General features: G+C 39.3%; 1 protein-coding gene across 1 annotated transcript in view; it reads right to left on the bottom strand.

The window, feature by feature from the left end:
* Positions 1-578: 578 nt before the first annotated feature.
* Positions 579-21,697, bottom strand: part of GATB (GLU-ADT subunit B) — a 150,389-nt gene continuing 129,270 nt past the window's right edge. The window contains exon 8 of the mRNA XM_089829628.1: positions 579-997. Coding sequence (XP_089685754.1) covers positions 920-997 — 78 coding nt within the window. The 3' untranslated portion in view covers positions 579-919. The remainder of the gene's footprint in view (positions 998-21,697) is intronic.

The raw sequence follows: 21,697 nt of genomic DNA, 5'->3' as shown, positions 1-21,697 counted from the left end.
GTGTGTATTGTGTGCGTGCGCGCACATGTGTGTGTCAGGGAGAGGTATTTCAATAGTGTATCATGATTAATAGTGACTTCAAGATTATTAGTGTTGATCAACATTGCTAATTGTTAATGCAATATACCCAATAGAGCTAAACAACCAAGAATCATGTGATGCTAAATTGGCACATCAAAAACATTTGACTAAATACACAATGGTGGTCTAACCTTTTTGGGGGGCCTTTGAGGTACTTCAACATTGATGTGGCATAATATATAAGAATGTGAACTTGAAACCTTAGGTTTAGACAAATGACTTGCCAAGCAAGATGTTATTAAAATTTTGAAACATATTTAAGTTGTGATATATGATTTTGAGTGCCAAAAAAACTAGGTTGCATAACTACTGGACCCTATCCCCTAATGAAGATATCAAAAGAAAATGGACCTATAATCCTTTTATTTCTTCAAGTACAATCATCTCACCCCGTTAAGTACAAGATAATACCTAGCTGAGCCTTAGCGCAACATGAGAGACATGGTTCTTTTCCATCTTAATTGTAATTGTTAACAGGAGGAGCTCTATACACATGGTTGCTCACTTTCCCACTTTTATTATTGGATCTCATACATGTCTATGTTGTTTGTTGGCATAATTTGGTGCTATAGAATTGGATCTATGTGCTTTTACAACTAATTGAGAGCTAACTTACACGACCATTTTTTAAAATTTTGGCCTTTTGAGCATTAACTCTTGCATGTCGATATATGCTCAAAAAAGTATTTAATTTATGTTCCAAGCTTTCGAACAAAATCAAAACAAACCTACTTTAAGAGTATGATAACAAATTTGAATTCCCATTCTCTTAATTATCAATAGCTTCGTATTACAATACACTCAAGCCACTGAACATATAGTCCAAACAATCATATCACTATTTTGCATTTAGCTTGTCCAATAGTATCTTGTTTAACAATGATGGGTTCGCCTTTCCTTTTGATGCCTTCATAATCTGGAGCAACCAAAAATCAATTTTAAGATAAGAATCAAAACATGTCGAAGCAATGCTTTCTATTATCACAAGGAGATCAGATATATTACAAAATAAAATGTTTGTTGCTGACATAGAGAATCAGCTTATACAAAAAATCTCATTTCTAGAACAAGTCAATTTATGAGGTCCCATGTAAATGGAAAAGGCACAAATGAATGTGAACGAACTGATGCTAATGCTGGTACTATTAAATAAATAAATAAACATGCTCACAAAATCAACGGATCAACACTAGGATTCTACCATTTGTTTTCTTATTCCAACTATTCAAAATATTTCATTGTATACTGTGATAACAATGTGAGATGAAAAATCTCCTGTAGAAATTTAATATCCTTACAATTGGCAATGGAAATTCAGAATTGTAGTTTATCATGGATGTGGGTGGTCCCATTTTTCCTTATAGAGCCTTAGTTACAAAAGATGAACTGTACTTTGGAACTGTTAGACCTAGGAAGAGAATGCTATAACAATCTAAAGAAATTGTGACATTTATATTTGAATTTTTGAGTTCCTAATTTTTACGACTGGACATCATTTGACTAACTTCTTCAATACCTCAGTAAGGTCTGCTAGGAATTCATATTAGTTTGCGCATAATTTAGAATAATAATCTATGAATAAATGAGGTAAAGTTGTAGTAACAGATCATGCATTTATTAAGAATGTTGGGGAAATTACTAGACTTTGATATAGTTTGATCATACAAATATTTGGTTGTACTATGAGTTGATAGAACAACTTGCCTGTGTATAGGGATTTGTTATTGGAGGTGTGATAATAATCCTGTAGAAGAGGGGATTTGCTACCCTTAGAATATCAAGATCCCCAGAGAATAAATGTACCTTATGCTACCTCACTTCTAGTACTCTGGTGAGTTAGGGGAATCAAGACAACTACTTAAAAGATTAAGGTGCAAGATATTAAAGAAAATGTAAGGAAGTATATAGAAGATAAGTAAACTAAAATGTGATAATAGAATTCTCAAATCAATATTGAAATCAGAATACTGACAAAACTCATAAATATAAGGTTAGAAATATTTTGATAACAAGGACTGAAGATACAAACAATCAACTAAATAACTTGAAGCTAGCAAGCTCTCCAACTCTGACCCCAGCACACCACATTTTACTTTGTACAAATAAAAACAACAGAACTTTAAACCGATTCCTATGCATGCCTCTTTACTCTGCGCACCTATTAATTATCTAGACACACAAAAACAAGGCAAGGTGTTGAGGTATATAGGTGCTTGCTAAAGTCAAACCCCTGTTTTGGTGTTTCCACCTTCACGAACAGCTAGAAGAAGATTGTGATAATACCGGTAATGACAATGTAATAGAAACAATCCCTGCTTAATAGACGGAAACCCTTATTGCATAAAATAAGAGATATAGACAAGCACTAAAAATGAACCCCACTTGATGGAGGAAAGCCTCTATTGCACAAAGTTTATGACATAAATAGATAATTATTATAACCAATAAATGAAATAATAGCGATGTAGATAAGAGAGAAAATATAAAGTTACCCAGCATAGGCCCCTCTTTGAGAATGTGAGCTTAGTAGGCAAAAACAAGAAGAGAAAGATACAATACTGATATTAATAGACTGTGGATTCAAGAAACGTTCACTTGGAAGAATAAATTGAGCTTTGAGAGTAAGAGAGAGTTGTAAGAGTCAAAGAGCCAAGAGCTAAAGAGTGAAAAATATAGAGGATGAACGGTTTTGTAGCTTAAAGTGGGTAGGGGTGGCTGTCACACTCAGAGAAGGGGAGCACATTAAAAGCGGTTCAACATGGAATATGCTCTTTTTGAAAATGGAATATTTCGAGGATGAATGCACATTACTTGGACATCTATGCACTGCACTTTTTTGTTTGACCAATTTGATTCCAAATTTGGGCCAAGGTTCATGATTGCCTTATTCTTGAAATCCATGTTAGAATACAGCTGTTCCATCATGGATTTTTGTAATAAATGCACCAAGCAATGAAAAATCAAATGAATGGGTAATGCAGCTGCCTTGTTTTTGGCCCCACATGCAGAGAAAAATGAGGAGGAAACTGAGTCAAATTTGCCACACATTTCTTTTTCAATTATTTTGGCCAATTTTAGGCTAAATGAGAGAAAAATGGATCATAAAAAGTCATTTGCACCATTCACCAATAGGAGTTCATTGAGTTTTCTAGAGCATCTTAATGAAAATGTATCACAGATAGGAGTTTTAGGCCACCAAGGTCGAAGAGCTACATGTCATCGTGGGGTGGGGCAAGCAACTAGAGAAGGTAGGCAAGCAACTAGATGATGACCTCACATCAATACTAGACATTGACGACATCGACATTAAAAGAAAATTGCTACATAGTGGGCCCAAGCAAGTCATATCCTCATCTTTCCACTAGATGCACTAGGGGATAGCCCAAGTCTTACCATTGAAGATCGAGAGGAGGTGCATAGCCTATAATGGAACCTGCAATGTATAATGCCAAGAAGTCCACACAGGGTTTCTCTATAATAGTAGGTAGAGAAGAGGCCAAGGCAAAGGCAAAGAGTGCTTATCCAACAATTTTCCCTATGATACATGTTTGAACACCTAGGCCAAGATCACTAATACTAATCTCTCCCCAATCTTCATGTGTAGAAGCACCACCTATGGAAACCCTTGGGGCATTTGAAAACAAAGCTCCACTGCAAGGCCTTGTTGGTAGAACGATCCAAGTAAAAATTGAGCTATTCATTTATGGTGTAGATAGTTTCCTTTGACATAGTTGATGTAGATTAGATTATTATGATATAGATACTAACATGTTCTTTTTGTGTATGCAATGAGCATTTAACAATGTCTCAGTCTCGTCTTCTTCCATGCATTGGAGGAAATGATCCCAAATGTGTCAACTCAGTGTCTAAATTGAACTCTTACAAGCCATATAATACAATTGGGCAACATGTGGGCCTATTTGAGCCTTTGGCTTGTCTCAAGATAGCCTACGAGGCCACATGAGTAGACCTTGTGGAGCAAGGTACCTAGTTGGCCATTGTGACGAGGCAAAGGGACCAGCACGATATAGAGTTGCATATGGTCTTCAAGGAGCCGGAATAGGCCATGGAGCTAGACCATGCAGTGACATGGGCATAGAGTGTCAAGAAGGTACGTGACACCTTGCAAGGTCGAGTTGATGACCTCCAACACCAGGTTGATAGAGTTTTGAGTGGCACTAATGCACACATTGACCACCTGTGAGTGCGTTAGTTGGTGTTGGAGGCACCAAAGGTCAAATGACAAGAGATGGAGCTATAAGTGGTTTTAGCTAAGCTAAGAGGGGAGTCAAGAGGACTTCTTGCACAAAGATCTTCAGCCACTCTTGATCAACGTTGGTTTGATAGTCACATAAAGACCAGGATCCACCAGCACAAGTAGGCTTCGGGTCCCATGCTCCATGCAGATCGTGATCATATGCATACATTTTTGCTAAAGAGATAGATCTGATGTGTAGCATTCTTTTTTTATGTATAGATATATATACACATATACCCACATAACATGTTTTTGCAATGATGTAGCATATGTACATTTAACATTTATACATTGATGATCTACATATACAAATTTGTATCCATCTATTTATACTTTCTTGTGGATACTTAGCAATTGTTCTAACATATGTTATGGATGCTCTTACTATGTATGGTTAAGTTTGATGGTATCATGATTTAATATTTACATATGTTGCACTAATCTTGTAATGTTCCAATCCCACAATTGAAGACATGAGTCTACCATATACGTAATTTCATCTCTGTCAAGTAGTTTGGGGGGCTGTTGTACGAAAGGGAGGAAGCGAATTGGAGTTAATGTATGGCCTGGAGGGAGGAGTAACTGAGTTGTATGGTAATGGCTGAGAAGTCGTACAATGAAGGTTGAATGTGGTCGTAGAGTTGGGGAAGAATGGTCGTATGATTGTAACCAGGAGGTCGTATGGTGAGGAGGGGAAGATGACTTATGGTGATGGAGATGAAGCATACAGAGAGGGGTAAAGGGGGTCGTACAGAGATGGATATGAAGAATTTGGTGAGGGGTAAGAGGACGTACGGTGACAGAGGTGATGCAGTACAGTGTTGTTGTTCTTCAAATTTGCTAAAGCTAAGTCCTCCAAAATGAATTGACAACTTCGAGGAAATTGTGCAAAGAGACACCAGAGTATATTGAGATAATCATAGATAGATATAGATATATTCTAGACTAAAATGGTGTTCTGGATTTGTTGGATCCGAATCAAACAAATACAATGGACGGAATAGGGTGAGGGTTGATTCCCATCGAAACCGCAAGAGTCAAGTAGGGAAGATCTCTCATTTTTGAAATGGCCAACAACAAAGAACTCCAAGCAGGAATTCGCAGGACAAAGAAAATAATCCAAATTGCATCCCAACTACTACCTATATGTCATGCTTAAATACCCTTCGAAGGAACTCCCAAGGGTTTACAAAGATAGTCGATTGTCACACTTATGGAAACAATTAAATAAAAATGGGTCTAAGATATACTAAATCAATCGGCCGATAAACAATGGTTTGGTTAATTATTTATTTTATGACAAGAACATTACAGCCCTCTCATCCCAAACTTTGCTTGTCCTCAAAAAAATGCAATTTCAAATGCTACAGAATGTGTTCACCTTCCCAAGTAGTGTCGTCCAACTGCAAGTGTTTCCAGCGTACCAAGTATTCCTCAGGATACAGTTCCGTGGAATCTTCTCCTGTGCATCAATCATCTCAGTTGGTTCTAACACGACCTTCCCTTCTACATCGAATGGTGGAAGATCTGTGGTTACTATGATGTTTTGTCCCATGATTTTCTTCAAGCAGGAGACATGAAAGATGTGATGGATATAGCTCCCTTCTGGTAGTTCTAGTTCATAGGCAACTTCACCGATGTAGCAAACTACACGATAAGGACCATAATAACGTGGTTTCAAGTTTTCATTCCCCTTTTCATTCAATGAGGATTGCCTGCATGGATGGAGTCTGAGATAGACCAAATCTCCCCCTTCGAAACTTCTCTCGATCCGGTGTTTGTCGACATAGATCTTTTGTTGATTTTGTGCCCTTTGTAAGTTCTTCAAGAATCTCAGGATGTCTTTCCCTTCCTGAAGCTAGTCCCTTGCCCTTGGTGCATGGTTGTCACCTAGTGCCATGTCGATAAACGAAAGGGATTCATACCTATATAGTGTTTTGGAGGGTCTCATTCCAATGGACATGTGATAAGTGGTATTGTAACAATATTCCCCCAGATGCATCTATTTAACCCATGCCCGTTGTTGTGTCAAAACATAGTTCCCGAGGTAGCCTTCTAGCCACTTGTTCACAATCTCCGTCTATCCGTCTATCTGAGCGTGGTAGCTAGTACTTGGTGACAATTCTGCTCTTGCTAATCGAAACAATTATGTCTAGAAAATACTAAGAAACCGACCATTCCTGTCACTAACAATGTTTTGGGGTAACCCGTACAGACGAAAAAGTACTCTAAAAAATAAGTTGGCTACCTATGCTACTCGAAAATCTGAGATGGCGAAGAACTATGCATACTCTATCAATCTGTCAACCACCACATAGATACAATCCTTCACGTTCACCTTAGGAAGTCCAATGATGAAGTCCATAGAGATACTTTCCCACTTCTTTTCTGGTATAGGAAAGGGTTGCAGTAACCCAACAAATAAAGTGTGTTCGGATTTGTTTTGCTGACAGATTGCACATTCTCATACGTACTGTAATACATCTCCTTTAAGTCCCTTCCATGAAAAACTCTCCCTAAGTTGTCTATAGGTCTTGAGAAAACCCAGGTGTCTAGCCAAGGGTGAGGCATGTATTTCCTTCAAGGTTTTCTGCTTCAATTTGGATTTAGGCACTAAGTATATCCAATCCTTATAGTAAATGATGTCATTCACCACCTTGTATCAGTCATCTTGAGTTTCGACATCCATTAGCTTACATGCAAATGTGTTTTTGGAATATTCCACCAATAAGTGTGCTTTCTAATCAGCTCAAATCTGAGATAGTAAGCAGATGGTAGGTTTTCTTGACGAGGCATCTACAACCACATTGTTCTTTCCCTTCACATATTCAATGTCAAAATCAAAATCCTAATCCTTACCCATTTTTATTGCCTCTCATTTGGATCCCATTGTTCCAGAAAATATCTCAAACTATTATGATCAGTATGAATGACAAACTTGACACCTACTAGATATTATCGGAACTTGGTCAGTGCATGCATGATGGCCAACATCTCTTTGTCATAAATGGAATATAGACGTTCCACTTGTGTAAGTTGCTGACTCTCATAGGCTATAGGGTGTCTATCTTGCATTAATATTGTGTTAATGCCCTCTCCGGATGTGTCACACTCTAGAATGAATGGTTGAGTGAAATCACATAAGGCGAGAACCAGGAAAGTGCTTATTGCTTCTTTTAGCTTATCAAAAGTGTGTTGCGCTCTTTCATTCCACTGGAAGGAACCTTTCTTAGTCAAATTTGTTAATGGTGTGCTGAGCTAAGAGAGACCATGTACAAACCTTTGGTAATATTTGCAGAGTCCTAAGAACCCTAGCAATTCAGAGAGCGATTCTGGTGGGGATCAATCCCGAATAGCTTGAATCTTCTCTTGGTGGACCTGCACTCCATATTTACTGACAACATGCCCTAGGTATAATATTTCAGTCATTCCAAATTCACACTTGGATTGCTTGGTGAACGAGGACTGAGCCTTCATGATCCCTAGGACTTTATTCAAGTGTCTCAAGTGTTCTTCCCAAGTTTTTCTATAAATGAGAATATGAATACCAGCAAGTACTTATGCAAATGCTTATTAAAGATGCGATTCATGCAAGACTGAAAAGTAGTTGGTGCATTTGTTAATCCAAATGGCATGACCAGGAACTCATAATGCCAGTAGTGACAACGAAAAGTTGTCTTATCCACATCTTCCTGCATGCGGATCTAGTGGTATCCAGAACGGAGATATATTTTGGAAAAATAAATTGCACCATGCAGCTCATCCAACAATTCATCAATCCTGCGAATAGGGTATCTATTTTTTATTGTCTTCTTATTCAGTACTCGGTAGTCCACACACATGCGCATTGTCCCATCCTCCTTTTTTACCAATACTATTGATGATGCAAAAGGGCTAGAGTTGGCCGAATCTGTTTCTTGATCTCATCTTTGAATTTCTTGATGTGGCGGTCTGGCATCGTGATAATTGGTTTAGCGCTAGCTTCCATCGCAGTGGTATGCTCGAACCTGCGATGGGGAGGTATGGCAAGAGGAATGTCTATATAAATTTTATCATGGGTATTCAGGATATTCTAAAGATCATCCCAACTAAATGTCCAATGTCCTTCCATTGGTTTTGTCAAAACGAAACAATGTGTCGCCCATGCAATGTCATAATGTCGAAACATGGCCTCCATCCACTATGCCGAAAGTTCCTTCAGTCCCTCATTGTCCATCCCACGGAGAACAACCTTCTTTCCATCGACAACAAAAGTGAAGTCCGTCCACTTGAAACTATGTGCATTCATCTAGTGTCTTCATCCACTATATGCCCAAAATAACCTCCATATCATCGATGTCCACTATCAAGAAATCCTCCGTCACAGTGTCGTTAGCCATGGTGATACTCAGATGGGGAACAAGGTGCGTACAGGAAATAACTATTCCTCCGACGACCTTGGCTTGGAATCCTACGTGTGACTCAGTAGGTAGATCTCGTCTTTTCACCAAAGATGAGTTTATGAAGTTTAGAGTGGCTCTCCTATCGAGCATCACAATGACCCTCTGTCCTTGAAGGGTTCCCCATACATGAAATATTGTACATCTCAAGCTCACAACTAGGGCGAGGGTTCCCCCACATTGTACTAATGTGGCGATCCTCTTTGTATGGTTCAAATTAATCATTTTGGAGTCCTCATGGGGGTCATTGTCTTCTGTGGGTAGATTCTCTTGATTGTCCTCATCATCGAATACAACTTCAATGTAATGTATTTTTCCTTTACCGAGGCATCTGTGCCCAGGTTCCCACAATCCCTTACAATTGAAACATAATTTCTTCCTTCGGAGTTCCTGTTTGGTAGTTTCGTCCAACGAAGGCTTCTTTCACAGAGGTTTGTTATCTTTGTCCCTTGGAAATATAGGCTGTTTGGAGTCGGAGTAGCCTCAAGAGGATGATGTCAATGATGATGTCATGCTTCGTGCCTTTTTTAATAGCCTCCAAAAGGGTGGCAGGATTGAAACCTTTTACCCAACGCCTCTATAGTTCTATCAATCCGTCCATGAAGAGCACTATCCATCTCCTTTCGGAAATGTCCACAACTACAATAGAGAGTTTTTGAATTCTCTAATGTACTTGTCGACCGATCGAGTTTGCCTCAATTGTCCCAACTCTTTGAAATTAAGTTCCAAATCTTTAACATCAAACCAGTCTATCAATCTTTCAGTGAATTTCGTATAAGTATTTACTTGGTCATGCCCCAGCATATTAGTGCCATGATGCCACCATTCATTCACCACTCCGTCCAAGTGGAGTGCTACAAATCTAATTGCTTCTTCTTCTGGCATTGGATTAAGCTGGAAGTAAGTATCGGCCTTCATTAACCATGCTTGGGCAGATATAGATCCGGATCCGTCAAATGATGACAGATTTACTTAACTTTCTTGCAAGATCGTCATTAAAATATCCTCAATTTTGGCCTCCAGAATATGGCATTCTCAATTTTGTGTAGTGTTTGTAGGATATATCCTCTTCCAAGTTTGCACTCCTCTAGTCTTCATTCAACTGTTCTTGAATTTCCTCAAAGGTTGGTTGCCTTCCTCCGTGCGGTACCTCCATCCGTGTAGGCACAGTCGGCATGGAAGGTCAAAAGCGTGCCAGATGAGGATTCGTCTTTCCCAAAACTGAGTCAGAACTGTGACCATTTTGTTCCCCATATATCTTATTGTCTACCAATTTCCCGAGAGTTTCTCCCACAAGTTGCTGAGTGCCATTGATCTATGCCTAATTCCTCAAAAGATCTCTCAATACTACCATGACTTCCACAGGAATGGGTTCTTGATCTACCATTCTATCAATTGAATGAGATCTCCTTCTTTTCCGGCTATAAACTTTCATTTACTGTCCACAAGCTAGTAGGATCTTTTTGTCTAATACCACTGTAATGTTCCAATCCTCGCAGTTGAAGACATGAGTCTTCCATATACCTAATTTTGTCTCTGTTAGGTAGCTAGGGGGGTGTTGTATGGAAGGGAGGAAGTGAATTGGAGGCAATGTACAACCTAGAGGGAGGAGTAACTGAGTCGTACGGTAGTGACTAAGAAGCCGTACAATGAAGGTTGAATGTGGTCATACAGTTGGGACTGAATGGTCGTACGGTTGAGGTAGAATGGTCGTACGGTTGTGATTGGGAGATCATATGGAGAGGGGTATGAAGCGTTCAGTGAGGGCTAAGAGGTTGTACGATGATGAAGGTGATGCAATACAGCGTTCTTCAAATTCGCTAAAGCTAAGTCCTCCAGAATCAATTGACAACTTCGAAGAAATTGTACAAAGAAGACACCAGAGTGTATTGGGATAATCACAGATAGATATAGATATATTCCAAACTAAAATGGTGTTCTAGATTTGCCAGATCCAAAGCAAAGAAATACAATGGACGGAATAAGGTGAGGGTTGATTCCCACCGAAACCACAAGAGCCAAGTAGGGAAGATCTCTCACTTCCAAAATGGCGAACAACAAAGAACTCTAAGTAGGAAGTTGCAGTACAAAGAAAATAATCCAAATCACATCCCAACTACTACCTACATGTTGTGCTTAAATACTGTTTGAAGGAACTACAGAGGGTTTACAAAGATAGCCGACAGCTACATGTACGACAACAATTAAATAAAAATGGGTCCGAGATATAATAAATCAATCGGCCCATAAACAATGGTTTGGTTAATTATTTATTTTATGATAGGAAAGTTACAATGTTTAATTAAATATAATGATCTAATACAATGGATTCATATAGATGTTAGACATACAATGCATGTAATAAGATCATACATTTTTATGCATGACTAAATCCCAAACACATATGGATTTATACATCAATAACACAATACATGTAGACTATGTTGATGAAGAAAAGTCATAACATGATCATCTTAATGCAATGGATGCTGACACATAGGCAGAATCTAACATAGTATCATTGCAAGTGCAGGGCATTTATGGGTTCATTCAATGGCATTCCATTCATTTCAAATAGAGCATAGGTGCTAGAGCCATATACAAAGGTGATGATGTAAGGACCTAACAAGTTCCGGCTGAACTTCCCTCTTTGGTCAACTAGCACATTAATGTTTCTCTAGACCTCATAGAGAAAGGGATCATCCAGTTTGGAAGTTCGAGCAAGAACATTTTGTTATATTGTTTAGACAATGATTTTTGATAAGCATGGAGATGTTGAAGGGCCCTAATCTGGAATAAAGAAAAGGAATTTTAAATATACTCAAACTAATAACAATCTTCCATTGCAAACCTTACCTTTTTCAACATTTAAAATGCTAAAAATATGGGAATAGGAAAATAACATGTGGGATGGGATCTTGAAACCAAGAGTGGGGACACATTCCCACTTTAGATAAGAACATCATATGTTCTAGTTTAGAATGCATACATTTTTTACAGCATGGACTTTCATTAGTAGATTACAAATTTATTAGGTTACCAACAGATTACAAAATACTACAGGATATCTTAGAAGATGATTTTTTTTAAAGCAATAGTAAAGGCAGCCTATATTTGGAGTCACCTAAAGAAAAAACAGAATGAACACAAACTATTAATTGGCCACTACGACCTATCACTGCCCGTGAGGAATGTTACTATCTAGGATTGTTTCTGCAAATGTAGAATCATAGCCATTGTTATTGATAATTTCCAAATGTAGATTTGAGGACTCATAAAGATGAGAGGAGACATGTCTATATTTAATCATCATAAGTTAGTATATTAATAATATAAATAACTATATATATATATATAAGAATATTTATCGAAAGATGATTTATCATCAATAATGAATCTCATGAACATATCAATCTAACTGAACTACAAACTTAGCATTCCCTCTTAGGGAGGATTGATAAAGAACACATTATGCTCGAGTATATGAAGAGATATTGTCTCAATATGATATTCCTAGAATGGCATATTTAAGGATATCAACATAAATCCATCAACACACACATATATTAACATATATTACATATGGAATTTGCTTCGTTTCACAATGATGTTAAATTTCTCAGCACTCCCTCTTTAGCGAGGAGGGAATTGAAGCACATATAATACAAGATTAAAGACCACCTTAAATGTGGTCTATAAAAGATTCATGTCATGGTGTCCAGCAAGATCTGGCCCGAAGAACCATAACAAATTGATTTTCATGGTGTCTGGCAAAATCCAGCCTAAAGAACCATGATGAGTTGGTTATCAAGGTGTTCGAAAAAATCTGGCCCAAAGAACCATGATAACCCTCGCTCCTAGACATCCAAAACATTTTGGTGCTACAGATTAATGTAGCATATCTAGGAGGTAGGTCAAACTATTGATGAGATCATATAGTTCCCTTTGAATCAATATGACCTAGATCACGGAAGGTTGACTGAATCATATCCTCTATCTGCTCCCTCTCTTTCAAGGTTGCCTCTAATGAAATGCCACTCCCTCTTTTTCCTACAAGAACATTCTCGAAGGAAAAGATCAAGGAAAATAACTCTTATAGCATGAATTGAAAATATGAACAAAATAGAGAGAGATTACTAAAATACTCAAAATATTATAGTAAATTACATTTGCTATCTTGCAACACATCAATTAATCCATAAAATTTATCGATTTATTAAAGCTCATAAATCTCATATTATTGAATATCATCCTAAGATTTTATCTTCAAAAATTCTATATGTTTCCATTTTTATTTTAATCTTACCATATATATATTAATATATAGATAAAGCAAGTAAAATAATATTTAAAATATTATACATATACATTTTACCTTAAGTGGGGGTTGGTATCAAAGTCCTTACCTTACGATTTAGTTTTACCTTGTTATATTCCCATATAACACAATGGGCTTCTTATATTAATTCACTCCATTTAAGCTTTTCTTGGTGGTGGGTCCCTTAGCATACCCATATCATGGGAGATTGCCGATGATATCATATGTTAGGCGTACCTTCTAATTGTTCGATGGTTTTCACAGGGTCGTGCCTGTAGGAGGGAGAGAAAACAACCTATTTTATTTACAGCAAAACCAAATTTCAGACTCGTGGCATGTGTATCAAGTCACCCCTGAATTCATCAAATATCAACCTCACATCTCCCTAAGACTTCTTCAAACTTAGCCAGATCTGCTATCTACCACCTCACGAACAACGAGCCACAACTTCACAAGTACGAGTCACGGATTTGCAACCATAGGAATCAACCTCTAGCTCTACTACCACTTGATGCAATGCAAGGTATGGAGAAACCCCAATGAAAATGTTCAAACCTCCAACCAAGAGTCACACAATGAAATCAAAATAGTACAACAAAGATATGATTCAACTAGCAATACATTTTATTCATTGGATCATGAGATCTGTGTACAATATGTCAGGCTGTAAGGCCTTCACGATTGCGGCCACTTACAAAACAAGGAGATACAGATCAAATGTGATCCTTCTACTACAAGCCATCAACCCTTAAGTTGCCCCTAGCCTGATCCCTATGCTTCACAGTGCCTAATAATGACCAAAGACCCTATTTTTATACACAATGCCCCAATAGGTCAGCATTCACAATTGCACATACCCCTAGACCATCATATTAGATCAATTGACCTTCAATTACAAATTATTACATCAATTTATGAAACTTCTAGAATCGATCAAGCCACCATGTTGGCCACACACAAACCTACCTCAAGAATCTCACCAAACCACTTCAATGGTCGCAATCCATGAGTGCAACCATCGATCAGAAAATCGGTAGATAAAGAACGCCAATTGATAATGAACAATCAACAAACCAGTAACACACTCAAACTGGTGAACAAGAACTCCAATCGCTAAACACTACTGAACTGGTGAACATTCTACTAGCCAAATCGGTATGATCACAATGTGCGAACCAAACCAAACCAGAATGAAGTGCAATCAAAGATATGTGATCTTGAGACAATCCCTAACCATATTCCAAGATAGCAACTCATAACTCGATTACCAACTCTATCCATAGCCAAATCTTCCAAAAGTATCAATAAAAGCACATGTATGAGCACATAACCAACAAACAATGCAAGATTACCATCTGCCCAAGGATGCTCCTGCATCACTTAAGATTTTAAGTGATCTAGTGTTCACTTTGTGAATTAGGCATTTCCGATCTTTTTGTTGATTTTGTGTCTATGCTCCAAATATGGCCCTAATGGCTTTCAATTATGAGGATTTTACGAGGCTCAACTTCTGATTATTTTACTTTTGGATTTTGGCTTGGAGCATAGGAGGGTCTTGTTAGGAACATAGTGTGAAGGGTGGCTTGCAATGGGGATCAAGAGTGGTTAGTCCAGGATAACCCATTGTGAAATTTAATCAAGTGGTAATTTAAAAAAATTAATTGGGTTGGAATCTCACATTAATAGAAGATAATGGTGCCTCTCCCATGCCTAGAGTATACACGCACTCTTTTGTGAGGATGGGCTGAGAAGGCCTGGTTGTCCGTGGGGTGTTGATCGAGTAGTGCGAAACCTTGGCTCAGTGAGGTGATCCTTTCCACACAATGTCCCCCTGGGCACTGAGTCTAGAGAACCTATGGGTTGGCACTAGCAGGAACCATGTGATGACACCCTTCCATTTGTATCTTAGGAGATCCCTCTTGTTGTTTTAGATTTGCCTCTATTATAGGATATTTGTTTTGTTTATTTTGGTATTGGATACCCTTGTGTTTTCCCATTTCACTTCTTGGATGGGATTAGTTATGTTGTTTCCTTGTTTGTCTTTGAGTCTAGTTTAGGGTCGTGTATTATCTCCTAGCCCGAGGGAGTAGGTCGTAAGGTTCCACATGGTTAGGTGGAAAATGTTTTATCTGTCAAGTATTTGCCAGAATTGTTTATGAGCCTTGGATGACCATTCTCTGTTACATGATATCCTCCTTTAGCTTTATATGCTTGCGGCTAAATGGATTCTATGGATTATTTTAACTAATTGAAGAGCTTTACGATGATGTAGCATTGATGTAATCATATTATATGATGAGCCCCTTGAAGTGGGAGTAACATAAAATGTATATGTAAACATGATGTAGTAAATACTTGTAATTAGCAGAAGCAAACATGTATCCATGCCTAATTGAAATGTGAAGGAAAGAGTAAATCGGGGTGTTGGTCCTTAATATGATCATGTGATTTTTATATTACCTGACTATATTTGTAATATGCAAGATGGTCTTCATAAACTTTCATGTATATATGCATTGCTAGTGGCGACCTCGAGGAACCTATAAGAACTTGGTAAATTAATTAGTGATAATTGTTTTTGTTTGTATTTAATAAAATGTATAATGTTAGATGAAATAATATTTGAATTTACGCGTTCCACTTTAATGTTGAACAAAATAATCATTATACTTATTTTTATTTTCAATTATTGTATTGTTCTCTTGGATTCCCAAGTGGGGCATTAGAACTTGGCAACTTTGAGATTTTGCAAACTATGTTTTTACTAAGTCACGACCAAAATAAAACTTTCGGAGTAGATTCTAACTTCTCACCCTTCATATATAAGCTTTAATTTGGAATTTAAACAATCAGAAATAGGTATTTTGAGGCCTATTTGTCAGATTTCTCCGAGCAAATATGTAATGACTTACAATCAGACCCAAAAACCTGCATGAAAAATGGCTCAAGAAGTGTCTTAAGTAAAAGCAGCCTAATTCTAAGGAATGGTTTCAACCAGCACATAAGTATTGCTCAAGCATGTATACACCCTCTTTCTATGTTCTCTTTGAAACAATATTCTCTCTTCACTTATAACCTAAATATACTTTTTTTGATGATTATAGATGCAGATTGCAGCCCTCGCTGATGTAAATGTTGGTTACTTTATGGAAAATTTGGGAGTAAACTACATTAATGCCGATTGTAAACAATAATAAAAACTCCCTTAAGGAAATCCTCTGAGCAATGTAGCCATGGATATAGACATCTACAAAGGATTTGTGGCTCAAATTAATCAAATGAGTTTCATATAGTTGGTGGTCAGTTATGAGCATGACATCTAAGCATATGGATAGACACTTTTAAGTTTATAACTTCCATGTTACCTGTACTTAAATCATGCATATGCAATAATAAATATTAGCAGTGAATGTGTAGGAGCACATGTTTACCGTACTGGGTAAAGAAATCAATGCATACAAACAATGGATCAGAACTTATATTATTCGCATACACCAAGATATTACATTATGCTTATGATGAGATGATTTACAACGAGTACTGGGTAAAGAAATCAATGCATATAGACAATGGATCAGAACTTCTTATATTATTCGCATACGCCAAGATATTACATTATGCTTATGATGAGATGATTTACAACAATCTCAGAGGGGGTATATATACATCCCAAGGAACCTTCTCGAAGGTGTCCATTGGCTACATAATAAGAACCTTCCCGATACCGACGAGAACCTTCCCAATACCAACAAGAACCTCCCGATACAACCTTGTCAGCCGATACCGATGACATACATCCCGATACACACCCTATCGGCTGATACCGACGACACACATCCTGATACCGACGACATGCATCCTGATACAGTATTTACTGATGACATCATCCCCCCCAAAAAGAAAAGTCGTCTCCAGACGACCACATAACAAAACTCAACAACTAACTACATTTATTCATAAAAACAACATAGACCTATACATCATGAACCAAAAGGCTGAGTCTCGGATTGGTAAGACCGACTACGTTGAAGCTGATACACTTGATCTGTCCGAACCTGCAAATCAGCTCTGATCTAAGAGTTCTCCTCCACCATTTCTTTCAGCATCAATGCAACCTCCTGCCACTCAACTTCCTTCTGATCATGAACCTTCTTCACTGAGTCCTTCTCCTGAAGTGCTGCTACCAAACGTTGCTCTGCTACTACTAGTTGTTGCTCTGTTGCAGCTAGCTACTATTCCGCCTACTGCTTCCCTCGTGCACTTTCCTCAAGCTATGCTAACAGGGTTGTCCGCTCTGCTTCCCATGCAATCTGTTGGGTGTCGGTCGTCCATCTCCTCCCGAGCCTACTTCACCGTCTCCTGAGCTTCCTGCCCAGCCTCTGCTCATCCTCTCTCTGTAAGCACCAACTCTGCCAAGAACTTGCTTGCTCTCTCTACCTCTGGTACACAGATACTCCATGCCTGCAGAAGCTCTAGGTCTCATCAACTCATCAACTGGTCATACTTCCCACGATTGATAACCGTAACGACGGGGGTCTAGGGGGTCTTGGGGCAGCGCCCCTCGCTGCCAAGACCAAATTAGCACTCCAAAACCCACACAAAAATGCATGGAACACACTATTTTTGTGATTTCTTCTGATCCCACACTCTTTCTGGTAACCGCTGATGTTTTCCCTTCCCTTTGGCATCATCCGTTATGCATTCTGAACATTTTTGATTTGTCGATGTTTTTTTTTTTTTAGAAAACCTCTTGTCACCTTCTTCTGTGCTGCTAATCCGTACAGCCTCTTGAGTCCTTTCTTGCTCATAAGGTGGAATGAACCCCTGCGTATGGTGAAATGGTCTAGGTTGTTACTTGATACTTTCATTACGCTCCATACTTGTAATATGGGACCGTACGGTGGTATTAGCAAGCCAGAAAACTTGTACGGTTAACAGAATGATGCCTCCAAGAGCAATTTGTTGCCATACGGGCTCAATGATTAGAAAAACTTTGCAAAGATACGCTGGAATTGTCGTACGATGTTTTACCTAGGAATGTCGTACAGTGATCACTGCTCCCGCCGTACGATGATCACTGGCCATCTTCATACTGCCTCCTACATTCATACGATGCTATACTCAGAGTGTTTCCGCCTAGGAAAAAGCCGTACGGGCTTAATGTACAAAAACTATGTATGTCATACGGTGACACCTTCATGCCATATGGTGTTTAATGTGTTTAGTGTGCAAACACTGTGTCGTACAATGAGCATTGCTTGTTCATAATGTCGTGCGGTCACTTGACCGTACGATGCTTTTTCTCCTTTTTTTTTCTTTTTTTTTTAAAGAAAAATGTTCAACTCTGTCTTTTAGCTACCTTTACTTATCTTGCATATGTGCAGTATTTACAATCATTCTTTTCTCAATGGATCATCCACGGAGGTGCATTATTTCTTCCATGGTAGACTTTCAACCCATTCACTGCATCGGCTACTTCCTTCCCGTCGAGCATCATAATTTTATTGCTCCGTTATCGCCCACTTCGGGGATTTTATATGGCCTGACCCACTTTATTTTAAACTTGCCTGGTTTGATCTCATTCTAGCCGTCGTAGTTCAACACCCATTGTCTGAGTTGTAACCTGTTCAGTTTCAAGTGCTTATCATGCCATGCTTTGCACCTGTTCTGTGTCACCTTCGTGGGCCATTGTGCCTGTGATCGTCGAAGTTTATTTAAGTTAGACAATACCTCCTTTAGGTTTTCCATATCGCCCCGTTTGTTCTCGACACTCGATACCATGAATTGTGTCAACTGCCACTCCTTGCCGTCAATAACTGTATTCTTGATTTTAGGACCTTCACTCCGTACTGTTGAAGTTTTTATTAAGCCCTTCCTCTTTGTTTCCTATGTAGACCATATGATGTGTTTTCCTTGTTGCCAACACCTTGCTGGTAAATTTGCGGTGCGTTGTAAACTTTTCTTTCCGTGCAGTCCATTTACTGTGTTCCGTATGGTGGAATCTTTCCTTTTTTTGGGTTTGTACTGTATGTTCTTCCCTTCAGCTTCAGCCATAACTGCCTTTCCTTCTTCTGCTTCTTTATATTCCTTTGGACATTCATTTCCTTCTTCTTTCTTACCTTCGTCGATCCTTAACATATTACAACTCGGAAAGAGCTCGTAATCCTCCATCTGCCAATGCAAAAGGCCGTTCAACAAGTCTAGATCGTCCTCACTCGACCCTCCTTCTAGTCTCAATACTCCCTCTTTATCAGGTTCTATTCTCTTCTTCCCCTCGTCATCATTCTCGCTTTCACCTTCTGAATCTGACGATGCTGCCTCCTCACCTACCATTTGTGTGTGCAAGTCAATTATGAATCTTCTACCTCTGCGCTCCATTGATAGAGTATTCTTCTTCCAGCCTTGCTTAACCCTTGCTTGCACTAGCCATCCACGGCCCAGAATAGTGTCATACCCTCTCCTCTTCAGCGGAATGACAACGAAGTCAAGTAGGAATGGTTGTGTTCCAATTGTCACTGGTTGTGCCGTCAAGACTCCCAACGGTTTGATCTCGTGCTGGTCCACTGTTAACAAATGGAATGTAGGAGGCCACAATGTCGACTGCCCTAACCTCTTCCATGTATCCTCTGGTAACACATTGACACTGGACCCTCTGTCCACAATTGTGTCTATCAAAACAGTCTTGAGAATTCCCATTTCGACGACTGTCGGATGGCGTCCGGATGAGAGGGCTAACAGCATCCGATCTTCTGCACTTGCGCCACCTTCTTTCTCCCTTCCTTGCTCTGCTAGTAACTTAGCAGTTGGAGCTATGTTTGTGAGTACCATACGGAGTTGAGGCATAGTGAGCAACAGATCATTTATTTTAACGGATACCTCGGTTTGTAATATTTGTCGTACAATGTTCTGTTCTGCGTAGTTTCGTGGGGAGGTACCAGTAGTGTGCTTCAGGTGTGCCTTCTTTACTTGCGTTGCTTTCTGGATCTCTGCCCGCGCTTCCTCCAGTCTCTTCTTTTCCTCCGTCGAGTCGGGATATACTCTCGCTTGCTTCCGTGTGATGGCCAGAACCTCCTCTTCGTCTGTCTTGATGATGATCAAATTTACTCTTGACTTCGGGCACTTAGCATCTTCATGATCGCCGGGTCCGCACCATTTGCATAATAATTTCGGTGTTCGCCATTGTACAGTCTCGAGCGAAGTGGCCCCACAAATTGCATGCGCAGCATTGAACTATTGGCCAGTCGTTCGCATCGTACTGAATTCAACTCTTGCTACCATTATTGTTGTTGCCATTGTTGGTGTTGTTTTGACCGCGCCGATTATTTCTGTATCCTCCCAACGTGGCACCCTCTGTATTGGCGTTCCCACTCCCTCTTGACGTGGATGCCTCCTGTGTTAGAAACACTTGCTGCGGTGCTCTTTTTTTTAAGTTGAAAGGGCATTCCTTTGTCGAATGTCCCATGATCTAGCAAATCTCGCAAAATTGATCTTTCGGGCAGATCCCTTCGTATGGCCTTCTTTCTTACATTTGGTGCACCATAGCTCGTTTCTTTTGGTCTCCTTTTGCATGTTTTTGAACTCTTTCATCATCCGAATCATGTCCTTTTGGAGGGCGCAGATCTTCTTGCTGTCCTTTTCGTCATCACTGCTCTCCTAGTGTGAAGATGCGTCATCATCTGAATCAGACGAACTACTCTTCTTCTTCTTCGTCTTCTGCTCACTTTCCAGGTTCATTGCCCAGTTGTATGCTTCACTGTATGATGATGGCAGCACGATCTCATCTTCTTTCGCAGCTTCAGGTGAAGGCCTTCAATGAACCATCTTTTCTGCAACCCATCAGTCGGCTTATTCTCCATTTTATTGATCAAGTCCTTCAACTTCCTAGTGTAGACTCGAACTATTTCATGCTTCCCCTGTTTTATGTTGTATATCTCTGCTACGATTTCATTGTTGTCGCGGAGCAGTTGAAACTCGACAGTAAACTCCTTAAGATTGTCCCAAGTGGTTAAGTTTTGCGGATCTGCATCGGCGAACCAATCAATTGCAACACCCCGTAGGGTAGCCGGAAACTGTCGGACCCATTCGTTTGTATCCATTATGTCACTCGCTCTCCAAATAGTTTCACAAGTTTTACAATGTCGGATAGGATCGGCTGCTCCATCACCATCAAATTTAGGCAACTTCTCCTTTGGTCTTGCCATCCCGACACCGACACTTGGTATCCCGACACTGACACTTGGTATCCCAATACTGACACTTGGTATCCCGATAACAATGGTTTGTATCCCGACAACTGTGCTTTTTGGTGAAAAAGGGTCTCTGTTAAGCGCATCTGTCTGTTCTGGAAGTGTATCACGGATGAAGAGTTCACTCCATGCTCTTGCTCCCTCGGCACTTCGAGCCGTGTGAGTCGATTCTCTTTCGTCTGGATTCTCTTCCCTCGATGAATACAAATTCAAAAACTCCTCCCTTGCTTCTTCAACCAACTCCACCTACTGTTGAGTCTCCTCTAATAATTCCTTCACGCTTCTATGTCCGCTGGCAATCTTCTGGAACCTCCTACGTTCGGCTTGCTATGCCAAAATTAGATTTCCTTGTGCT

The sequence above is a fragment of the Cupressus sempervirens genome, chromosome 5, assembly GCF_028749045.1.
Source record: "Cupressus sempervirens isolate cs-2001-9-10 chromosome 5, ASM2874904v1, whole genome shotgun sequence".
Lineage (NCBI taxonomy): Eukaryota > Viridiplantae > Streptophyta > Pinopsida > Cupressales > Cupressaceae > Cupressus > Cupressus sempervirens.
The sequence above is the reverse complement of the archived record's forward strand: the minus strand, read 5'-3'. Positions and strand labels throughout refer to the sequence as shown.